This window comes from Xiphias gladius, chromosome 15 (genome assembly GCF_016859285.1).
Source record: "Xiphias gladius isolate SHS-SW01 ecotype Sanya breed wild chromosome 15, ASM1685928v1, whole genome shotgun sequence".
In the NCBI taxonomy this organism is placed as follows: Eukaryota; Metazoa; Chordata; class Actinopteri; order Istiophoriformes; family Xiphiidae; genus Xiphias; species Xiphias gladius.
The window spans coordinates 6,618,410-6,629,653 of NC_053414.1; the positions used below are offsets into that span (position 1 = coordinate 6,618,410).

Consider the following 11,244-nt stretch of genomic DNA (forward strand, 5'->3'; position numbering starts at 1 on the left):
TAATATCTTCATGACATGTATGTAACTGTGTAACATTGGTCATAATGACCTCTACACTATGTGCTGTTCACCAAGAAAGACTAAAACCAATTGAAAACAGTCCTTCGCTTTATTTCAAAATCAGAGATCTAACCAATGTCTGTTCTCTTCAAACACCTTAGCGGAAGGTTCAAACAAGCCGAAACTGAAGCCCAGTTTGTTCTGCACCTGGTTATCTTTCAACATGAGAGACCTAGGCTGCCCTCTAGAGGTAAAGATACTATAAGGGAAAAAAAAAAAAAAAAAAAATCATTCATTTTCAGGCCTCAAATCGTTGTTTCAAATCATTGTTGAACAAAGCAAAACAGGAAATATTTTAGAAAACATGAGTTTTATTAATTTCAAAACGCCCAATGTATTTACTTGATGAGCACTTTGTATTCCCTCGGTCTAATGCAACATTACAGATTTGGATGGTAGTGTTCAGACGGTGTCTCATCTGTTGAAGCACTGGATGCGTGTTTGAAAAGCAGGTTTCACATTATTTCAGATTCATTTTTAACATCCTTCCATCCGTTAAATGCTTCCCCGCATCCATCAGGCCACCCTCATTCAGGTACGACTTCTCCTATCCACTTGAGGTAGGGCGGGTTGCCCTGGTCGATAGGCAGGCTGATCACCTCGGCCACTTCGTAAGGATGGTTGGAGCTGAAGAGGACAATCAGCAGTTATCAGTCAACTGAGTGCACAGGCTGGCACACAGTACTCGTAAAGAGCAGTATTTAAAGCCACGCTCTCTGACGGTGTGAGTCACGGCAGGTAATGGAACAAATGATCAACACGGTGTTCCTGTGAGGGTTAGGTTGGAGCGAGGTGTTTTCTGCATTGGGTCTAAAAATAGACTTACCGGACATATTCAGCAAGGGCAGGCACCTTGGAACTTCTTGTTTTAATCATCTAAACGAGCAGAGAGACACTAGGTCAGCTTGACCGACAATTTTGGCGTTCTATCGTGTGCAGTGTTTAAAATTGAAAATCAACCCACTCTGAGTCAAGGACGCCATGACTTTTTTGCCTTCTCTCGGTCTGCTTGACAAAGCCCACAAAATGCTCATGGTCTTTGACATTCCTGTTCTCAGAAATCTGCCTCTGCTTAATCACGTTTGCAAGAGATGCAGGCCTCGAAAGAGCACAATCTAAAACTGGTCACGTTTCAATATATACCTGACATGTCTGTGTAAGGAATTTAAAGCACCATGATCACCTAAGTCTGTCCACGTCAATATCCTGTAGTCTGTCTGATCCTGAAATTTGTCTCCACCTAGCGCACAAGTTTTAAAAGATGTGAAAAAATGAGGCAGACAAGAGACGTAAGAGGGGTTTGAAATTAGGGATCATCTGTCAGTACTTTTCCTACATCTGAGCATTAGATGTTGCCAAAGGCAAACAACCTGCCTTGACATCACTCACTGAGACCGTGCCATAAATGCACCACTGCGGAAAGTCACAGCCCACAAAGATCAGTACTGCCATTAACGTCTGTCTCTGCAGGCACACTGAGGACCTTCCTTTAAAAAAAAAAAACGTTTAAATCAATCACAAGTTTAACGATACTCAATGTACAGAAACCCAGTTCAGAGCTGAGAATGTTGAAACAGTGACTAAATAAAGTAGGAGAGATCCCAGATTCTCTGCTGACGACCAATCTTGTTTCACACTGTTTTGTTTACATGACTTGCCCATTTCTGTTATAATCCAAGTAGCCTGAAAAAACTATTAGCTCCACTATAGTCTTCTTTTTTTAAAGGTTCAGTTCATATGTAGTCAAAAGGCAAAACATTCAAGCTTGTGCTTCATTCTCTTATTATTTTGTAGTATTTATTTTATAAAACTAAAGACTGTTGAATTATGTGTAAATTAAGTTTCGCATACAAAGTTAAACACAACATTGAAATCAGTAGCAGTATGCTCTGGGGAGGTGGTTATCAGTGTTAATAGTACTAATAAAAACTATTGATAAAATCTTAACAATACCTGTCTGCTATTTGTAGCTGTAATTATAATACCTTCGGTAGTAAAACTGCAATTGTAATCAATGCAGTGGCAGTTATGGTAAAAGGTGCAGCTGTTGCAATAATAGTATTCTGAAGCAGTAGCAGCGATAGTAACTCACCCTTAGCTGTAGAAATAGGATGGAGCTGCATTTAGAGGGACATTTTACACAGCCTGATATATTACAAGACTTAATCAGCACTCACCAGAAGCACCTCATTGTCCTCCTCAATCTTCCCCTGCCATTCATAACTGAAGGAACAAGACAAAATTATTTAAATTATACAACTGTGTAATTCCGTACCAATATTAGAGGATGTGTATTTATCTCAAATGCTGCCTGCCAAAAGCCTTGATTCATGACCTGTCATTAATAAAAAAAACACAGGCACAGACATCCCAGTCTAACATAGCCCTGGAAAGCAGCCGTCTCAGAACTTACACAGATTTGATCGCTGGGACAATGTTGACGCAAGCAGCTAGCTTCCTTTCCACAATTCCCCTGTAAGACAGAAGAAAAGAACGAATCAGCGATGAATGAAAATGCAGGATGATGCAGTATATGAGCTAAAATGATTTCCAATCAAACGGGACATCCCATATTCTGTATGTCCAGTCAGTAACAGAGATGTGCAGAACTTTCACTTATTCTATGATCATGTTAGAAAGATAAAACATCTAAAACACAATCAAGATGTTGCTTATTGTATCACCTGGCCAAGTCTTTAGCTACTGTATCGTTAGGGCAGGTGACGAAAGCAGCAGAGTGTGTGCCCGACATGTACGTCTCGGATGCCATGGAGAACGCCCTCAGTCCAACAGTCCTCAGCAGCTGGAACATAAACACACTCAGGAGCACCGTCTGTGAGAAGACGACACAGAGGAGGAAGGGGATGACATCCGACAACACGGCAACGATGTGTCCGCAATACATTAGAACGAGGCACGGAGTTGGAACAAACACCAACAAACAAACGAAGTGAAATGAATGCGGTGTGTTAGAGGCATCTGAATGCTCTACACACTCACCAAAATTAAAGCTTTTAAGGATCCACCTTGCAGTGTCTCTGCACTGGGCAGTCCAATGCGCATTTCCTAAGCAGGTCAAACACATAACGGTTAGCCCCTAAACACAAACACGCAGTGACTGCTTTAATGTTGAATGTGTCAAAAAAGGTTTTTGCACTCAAAGCTGGGGTATTTTTTACTTGCATGGGAATGATCAGATCATGATGTGAGACACTCCGAATCGATTACACTTTTTAAAAACAGGTGTTAAATTGTCTTCATAAAATGGAAAGATGAGGGAGGGGTGAATGTACAATGCTGTGGAAAAGTATCAAGCACTTTGGATGTTTAGATTTTTATCCATTACACAATAACATCAGGGAGGCATCCGATGACAATGACCCCAAATATACAGCCGGAGTCATAGAGAACTGCCGGAGACCTGGTCTCAGCATCGTGGAGTCAGTCTGGGATCACACGAACAGACAAAAAGGCTCCCTGAGGCAGCCTGAAACCACAGAAGAACCGGCAAGTTCTCCGAGATGCTCGCAACAAAACTACCTGCCAAGTGCCTTGAAAAACTGTGCGCAAGTATATGCAGAACTTTTATAATCAATAATACTTTGTCAGCCAAGTCATCATGATTTGGGAGCACTATTGGGACTTTTACCGTTTTAGACCCTGTGCCATGCTTGAATTTCATGCATAAAACGTTGTGTTATATGCTGTCTGTAGCTTTATTTTGTTAGAGTTTGTGCTTGTGCATGTTTCTGCAGGTACAGTACCGCGTAAAGGTTTTAGGCCCCGCAAGTAAAGTGTGGACGCCTTCAAAAACACTGCCATGAACTTTTGTTTTTAAATTTATCAATTAACTTCGTACAAAGTGAGGTAAACAGAGAAAAACTACATCATATCCGTATTTGTTGTGACCGCCCTTCGTCTCCTAGGTGCGCTTGGACAGTTTTTCAAGGTACATGGTAGGTAGGTTGTTCCAAGCTACCGAGATCCAAGGACTTAAGTCTGTCTCAGTGTCTTCTGTCTCTTCGTGTAATCCCAGTTTTTCCCACTTTGGGACCGACCAGACGCCTCCCGGAAGGTGCAGCGTGGAGGACAAGAAGCTAACTGTTGCACAGCACTGTACATGTTGTGTTCAATTCGTGTATTTCTTGTTTATCCGGTGAATATTTGGACACATGAATCGTGTACAGGCTGTTTTATGACGCAATGAAGCCAAACCATGTTCACACGAGAATAACGGGAGCTTCTGCTGCTCTCCGCTGTCTCCCTCTCTCGCTTGCATTACGTTTTTTTTCGACAGATAAACAAGCTGTAGAAACCATGCCGACATCTTCCTCAGGTGTGTTATCAAGTTGCAGACGAGGAGTGTCTAGCTAGCAGGGACGTTAGCTGTCGTTGGTCGGGGAGCGAAAGCTTGGGCGGGAGAACAACACAGCAAGACGAACGGACTGAAAATGCCATTTGCCGCTGTTTTAAAAAACAACTTTAAAAAAATTTAAAAAAAATCCGCGTCTGCCTCGGGTCGTTTTTGGTTTGTAGCTTACCTTCTGGCGGCTGCCCGGCTCAGCCCAGCGAGCGACAGACTCGCCCGTAAAGTGCGACGGCTGTATGTTTGTGAAACTGTCGCAAATCAGCATCGCGGCCTCAAACGGAGGTTTACGACGTTCGCCCTCAGCAAAACCGCAGAACCGCGTGTAAATGTCATCTCTGCGTTATCCCGAGGTTTGCATCAAACGCCCAGAGCACTGCCCGTGTATTTCCCGAGATCACACAGACTTGTGTGAAACTTTTTTTTTTTTTTAATCCTGAATTGCTGGGAAATATAAAGCGCAAGAGGATTTTTCACTTGATGTACAGCTGTAAAAACAACAAAAAAACAAACAAACAAAAAAACATGCTGTGGTTTAATAGCACTAAGTAAATGATAATTTTATGATGCCTTAAATATTGTTTTCCATCTATTTGTGAACAACATCTATTGGTACTGATCTCTCGACGAGGTCTGAAAATGTTGTGTTACTTCGTGCGCATTTCCCCATCGTCCCTTTTCGGGGTCTCGACAGGGATTCAAAACGGCGAGACAGAACCCCTGCCAGTTGTCTCTCGTCGCTGGTCTCGAAGCAAAGTACACGCGCTTGGCCGGTGCCTCTGAACGCATCCTGGACGCTGTTGGCCGCTCTTACCCTTTTGACCACTGACCGACCTGGAGGGGCGGCGACGTGTGGGGCAGTTCAGTCAGGAATGCGGTTGTCGGCTGCAATGCAGCGACGGACCGGTAGAGGTCCCTCAAGACCTCTTAAAAAAAAAAAAAAACATCTTTGCACTGGTGGGTCAGGGTTCGATTCCCGGCCAATGCAACTCTATTTTAAACTACACACACACACACGCATCATTTTTATGTACAGAAACGATGCTTGAGGTGTTTTTTTCCGCACCTAAACGCTGTATCTGATTTTCATTAAAGAAACAGCTCACTTTAATCAGCTGTCTTACTGGAAAACGGTTGAAAATCCATCCAAACCAAAGCCCCGCTTATCCTTTTGGCACCCCCCCCCCCTCAAGATATCCGAATGGTCGCGCGGGACACAAAGCAGTCTAAGACAGACGCCGGTCATTTGGTGCACGTGGTCTCTGACGCTGGTAACGTGCGCGCGTACTGATTCTTCCACTATTGCCACCGACACTTAAACCGTCATTAAACATGCAGCGACGGTGGGAAGCCGTGTGACGGGCTGCTTTTGTTCAGCGGACAAGCCAAGAATAGGCTTTATGATAAGTTCTGGTAGTTATAACACACACACACACACACACACACACACACATGCAATGAATGAGTTCCTGTCAACAGGACAGCAGCAGTGTCTGTGACCGTCTGTCTGCACACAAATCATGCTTACCCCCATGTGTGCGTGTGTGTGTGCGTGTGTGTGTGCCTGTCTGTCAATTCTGTGCCCAAGGCGAAGAGCCACTCCGTGTGATAACGTCCTGCGCCTGCCTCGTGCTCTCCTCTCAACACCCTCACCCCCTTGATTAGGGAACGAGACAAGCGTGTCACACACACACCGATGCGCATAACACACGTAAACACACGCTCGCACTTACGCCTGCTTGACGCGTGCACCGAGAGCGCGATAGATTGAGCCGTGGCTCAAGTGGGAGCCCGAGCAGGAATGCAGGGGCGCACGTTAAGACGCAGCGAGACGTATTAGCGGAGCTCGTCAAGCTTTCGCAGGAGCAATGAGGGGCGATGGAAGGAGGAGGGATAGGTTGGCGGTGGCGGTGTTGGCGGGAGGGGGCGGAGGGGCTTGTTCCCATGGAAACTGTGCAGTCAGCACATCTGTACGTGTTATGCGCTGTCCTCTCTCATCGGCATCCCGCGGCCTCTCCCCCTGCCACGGCTGGACGTGACAGCATGCGCTCACATGTGGGGAGATGCACTCACACGCAAGTACGCGCGGCGCATGGCTTGTCCTGACCCCGTTGCCATGGTGACCGCAGCCCTCAACCCCTGGGATGTTATCTAAGTATATGAAACAATGTATATGTGTGTGCGTGTTTGTGTTGGTGTGTGACAGAGGCGCACACGAGTTGCTGCTGGCACTGGGCAACTGTCTTGCCCTCTCTGTTTCATCGCCAGATTTTATCCTCCTCCTTTTCTCTCCCTCTCCCACACCCTCTCTTTCTCTCCTTCTTTCCCTCGGTCTCCCCCCCCCCCCCCTCCCTCCGAGCATGAGGAGAATCAATATGTTTTCAATTTGCAGCAGAGCCTTCCTCCTCTGCATTCTAATCAGGCTCCACTGGCCCTTTAACTTCCAGAGACAGAGGAAGAAACAGAGAGAGAGAGAGAAGAGGTGGGCAAAGATGGACCTCGACCAAGGGACATTTCAACATGTAGCTCAAGTGTCAACTTCAGGGCCAGCGGAACATTTTTGCAGTTTCACTACAGGCTGCACGATGAGGACTGTAGAGAGCAGGAGTCACGACGTCACATCTGGACTAGCCACGAGTCCACCAATCTCTCGTCGGGGGTTCCTTTCATCAGTCTTTCTGAAAAGGGCGAAATGTGTGTTCCTGGGGTTTGTCCCTATGCTAACATAAATGTATATAGCCACTACAGCACTTGGAATTAGAATCCGTACCCCGAGTGGTTTTAAGTTAAATAATGATATGTCCGCATGCAAATAGCAACACCTCTCTCGAAGTTTGACCAGCGTGGCAATATGAGTACTACAGCCAACAGGGCGTCGTTGTAACTGGTTCTCCCTCACCCATGATATCGACCCGCTATGTCGTGTGAGGGTTTAAAAAAAAAAAGCTGTGTGTTCACAGCACATCACTGCATCCATAAATTTGGTTGTCACTACCTGCGATGAGAGAATTTGATAGGATATGATGCATCCACGTCCGCTTGCTTTTTAGGCACATGTGTCGCATATTGTTCACGGCCAAGTCATACATGTCCGTCGGCCAAATTTGAATTTCCCAGTCGCAATCACCACCTGGTAATGACAGTAGCTCCTGCAAGACATGAATGCGGCATCCCTCTGTCGTGCTCGTAATTTATTAAACCGTGATGGTCTTCGGCTTGTGGGAAACGGGGTGAAAAGATGCTACAAACAGGAATATTAAATAACAACACTGCAGCGTTTTTTTTAAATTTTTATTTTATTTTTTATTTCTTTACCATCTCTCTCCAGACAAATGGAGTGACTCATACGATATATTGTTGAGCAAGGTTCTTTTCCAGGGTTGGATACTTAGTCATTTGGATTATTACAAATTGTCAGTGTGAATTTGAATGAGGAGCTATTACTTCTGGAACATGATTTGGCAGCTTGGTGTCACTCCAGCTCACTACAGACACACACCGACCATCTGAACAAGGCACACGTGCTAGCAATGCTGCTCATCTCGCCTAATAACTGCTAAGTTGGTGTTGTTCATTCTTAAAGGTAACCTGTGACGTTTTTGACCACTGGCGGGAGAGTAATACTAATAGTTTTTGTCATATGTTCCACCAGCACGTGCATAAGGAATGCACACGAACGCCACGTATATATATACATACTGCGCATGTTTTTATTGTTGTTCTTTTTGTCTGCATATGTGCTGTTTTTTTTGTTTTTTTTTAACCCCCTGTTATAACACCGGCTATTGACTGCTCATGTATTTCTATTAGGGATGCACGAACCAATTCTGATATCGGATATCGGTCCGATACTGACTCGGATAGCTTGAATCGGGTATCGGTGACAATAGGGCCAATCTATGGGGCCGATCTATTCATTCAGTTCTACGTTCTTCTATGTTTACGTCTACATGCGCGTACCACGTCATGCTTCAGCAGTGCCCCGGCAGATCTGTACATTTTGCTAAAAAGAGAGGTAACATAGCATGGAGGGGGCCAAGAACAAAGCGTCAGCAGAATTTTGATTCCTGTTTGTTTTTGTTTTTTTTACCAAGTTACTTTTTTATGCTACTTGTGTGAGCTGCGATTTAATTTATGAAGTTTGTTTGCACTAGCTTGCGGCTTGTGATTAATTAATGTTTATATTTTGTTCTCATTTGATGCAGTTGTATTGAGTTATACTGGAAATGTAATTCCTGAACAATTTTGTTGCTAAATTTAAGATCATTTCTGTCAATTTTTAATTTTTCTTCGGCCGATACCCGAAGCCCACGTATCACAGTCAGTATCGGGGCTGAAAAAGTCGGATCGGTGCATCCCTAGTTTCTATTTGACATCACGGTGTTTAAGTTGGTGGTTGCACTACAACCAAACATCCTCCAACTTGAGAGTTTCTTTTATGTACATCTCGTGTCGATGGGCTCCTTCCGCTATCTGCTGCCCTAATGAATGGATTTCTCCACAGGGATCGATCATTATCATCTCGTCCTCTTGTGCTCACGAGGAAAATAAAGTCATCCGGATTCATTCAGACATCTTATGTGTGAATCACTGGTAATAATGCTGTAATCTGGTTCTGTCATTATCCTTGCGGGGAGCGTATTTTCTATACACAGAAAGTGGCACTAGCTCACGGAGTGTCCAAAATGAAAATGGCTCATTCCTTTGCGCAGCTTAAATGAGCTCAGTAAATTCCATGTCAGCCTGCTCCTCAGATGTTTCATCTTTTTGTGTACAAGCTGTAATTTTGGCCCGACAATGGTATTAGAGGGAAGGTCAGGGGGTCATTAAAACATTAGGATTCATCATCCAGGGACCATGAATATCAAAAGTACATTTTATGAGTATCAGGTCATCCGTTTTCAAAATATGTTGTCATGGACTAGAGTGTTAGTGAAGTGGAAACTTTGAACTGAACCTAGCACAGTTTTGGTGCACTGACCGTCCACGCTGGAATTTCACTGGTATTGACGTTCACCCCAACAGAGTTCTGAAGTGGGAGGAGCTGCTGGTTCCAGAGATTCTTCTCACTACGAATTCCCATTTCAAAAGCTTCCTTTTAACATGCTAGATGCTACTCAACATAGAAACATGGCCATCGATGCCATCGGGTTTTTGTAATGGCCGCCAGTTTTAATCAGTTCAGTGTTGTTGCCATCAGTTTGGCAGGGTGAATGACTCTGAAAACTGTGATACCCTTGGTCGCCATTACTGTGAAAAGAATTTAAAATGGTTGTTTTTGGTTCTTTTTACCGAAATGCACGGTTGCAGTTAATTTTTCTGCTAGCTGTACATTTTTATGTACACGGGCTTGTACCTCGTACTTTTCTTTTAAATCAAAGAACCAGATATTTTCTATCATATGCTCTATTTGTATCCAGCTGCTGATCGTTTGGAGCAATGAGAAACAGTCTTGTGCCCAACCAAGGCGTGGATATGCCCCTACTGTTAGTCACCTAACATCATCTATGCAGAAAATGAATTAGAGAGCTGAAAATTAATTTTTCTTCCGGAACCAGAGGAGCCCAAAATAAACCATTTTGCAGCTCTACGTGAACAGACGTCCTCTGACTAATCTTGCTATACTTGCACTATGAAAACACAATAAATGTAATTAATCTAATGCAGAATAATGACAAACAGGTGACAGCAGACAAGGTAGGCGCTGCGTGTAGGCTGGTGTTCTTGGACAAATGTGTCATTTCAGTATTGTCCACGCCGTGAGTACCGGCCAACACAGACCATGGAAAGGGGGTCAGAAACACTGACAGAAAGAATCTCCTACAGTACGTCAGAAATATCACGAGAAAAAGTAGGAAAAAGAGACGGAGAGAAAGTGGAGAAAGCTGGGGGTGAAAAAGAGGAGAAGAGAAATCTTGATTGAGCTGCAGTCTTACTCTCCCTCCGTTCTACGCTGGCCCCATTAACACTGGCTTCTGAAGAGGGAGGGCCACCCTGGGACCTCCCTCGTTCACCCAGGAGAGGAGAGGGGAGAGAAGTTCACCTCTGTAACAGCGGGCTATGGGAGACAATACCTTGGAGTATTGAAAATCCACAGCAATTAGCCTGTCTCTCCCTCTTTCCCTTCATTGCACTCATTCCTGCACTTATCTGCTTATTTAAATTGCACCCATGGCTAAAGGATGGAGGCATACATATTGTCTGGTGATTAGCTCTTTGACCTATAGTCCTGACCTTGAGTATGAGGCTTTTTATAGGTGACCACTCACTCATCATCCGTAAAAATGCTGATCACACAGTTACACAGTATTTTTTTTACTGCATCTGTGGTTTTCAGCTTAGGAGTCAAGAGAGTTAGCAAGACATTATGAAACCTTGAAAAAAATGATATATAAATATGAATTTTTTAAATGTATGCGTTGTGAGGATTCTCCTACTTCTTGGGCTAAAACCTATTGGCCGAAAAACGCACCGTCACAAAGCTGAAAACAGGGCTATTTTTCTTGTTCATGACAAGTTGACGTGTCGGTTTTAACAGGACGGCGACGATACGTAAACTGCGCGTACCGACTTTGCAAAACAGTTCTGTGATTGTTTTCTTATATATGTTTTGGTTCCGTCCAGTAGGAAATGTGAAATAAAATAAAAGTGTGTTTTATTGCCGGAACAGTCTACATTGACATATTTGCTTCTTCATTCTGTGCTGCATCAGCTCTCACATGGAGAATGATAAGCGTGAAGCTCTACATTAAACACTACATTATCAGCATTATTGTGGTTGGTATGTTGGCCTTTCTATGTTTTATTCGTTCTGACTT

At 44.0% G+C, this 11,244-nt stretch overlaps 1 protein-coding gene across 4 annotated transcripts; it reads right to left on the reverse strand.

Annotated features, from left to right (window-relative positions):
• Positions 1-108: 108 nt before the first annotated feature.
• Positions 109-5,263, reverse strand: LOC120799604 (protein CutA homolog). 4 transcript variants are annotated; one of them, XM_040144819.1, is made up of 7 exons: positions 5,241-5,263; positions 3,061-3,126; positions 2,745-2,893; positions 2,474-2,533; positions 2,238-2,283; positions 887-936; positions 109-687 (listed from the first exon to the last, which is right to left on the reverse strand). In XM_040144819.1, the coding sequence occupies exons 2-7, from the start codon at positions 3,121-3,123 to the stop codon at positions 588-590; spliced, it is 468 nt and encodes a 155-aa protein (XP_040000753.1). In that variant the 5' UTR covers positions 3,124-3,126; positions 5,241-5,263; the 3' UTR covers positions 109-587. The 4 variants fall into 4 exon arrangements, with proteins under 4 accessions (XP_040000753.1, XP_040000751.1, XP_040000754.1 ...); XM_040144817.1 differs by lacking the exon at positions 5,241-5,263 and adding an exon at positions 4,602-4,746; XM_040144820.1 differs by lacking the exons at positions 3,061-3,126; positions 5,241-5,263 and adding an exon at positions 4,602-4,753 and having other exon boundaries at positions 2,745-2,863.
• Positions 5,264-11,244: the final 5,981 nt, after the last annotated feature.

Bases quoted from the DNA above. Each gene is read 5' to 3' on its own strand.
- LOC120799604 (XM_040144817.1), bottom strand. From the start codon at position 4,694: ATGCTGATTTGCGACAGTTTCACAAACATACAGCCGTCGCACTTTACG. The intron at 2,284-2,473 runs GTAAGTTCTGAG...TTGTTCCTTCAG, and splicing joins GTCCCAGCGATCAAATCTGT to TTATGAATGGCAGGGGAAGA. The intron at 937-2,237 runs GTGAGTGCTGAT...CTGCTCGTTTAG, and splicing joins AGGACAATGAGGTGCTTCTG to ATGATTAAAACAAGAAGTTC.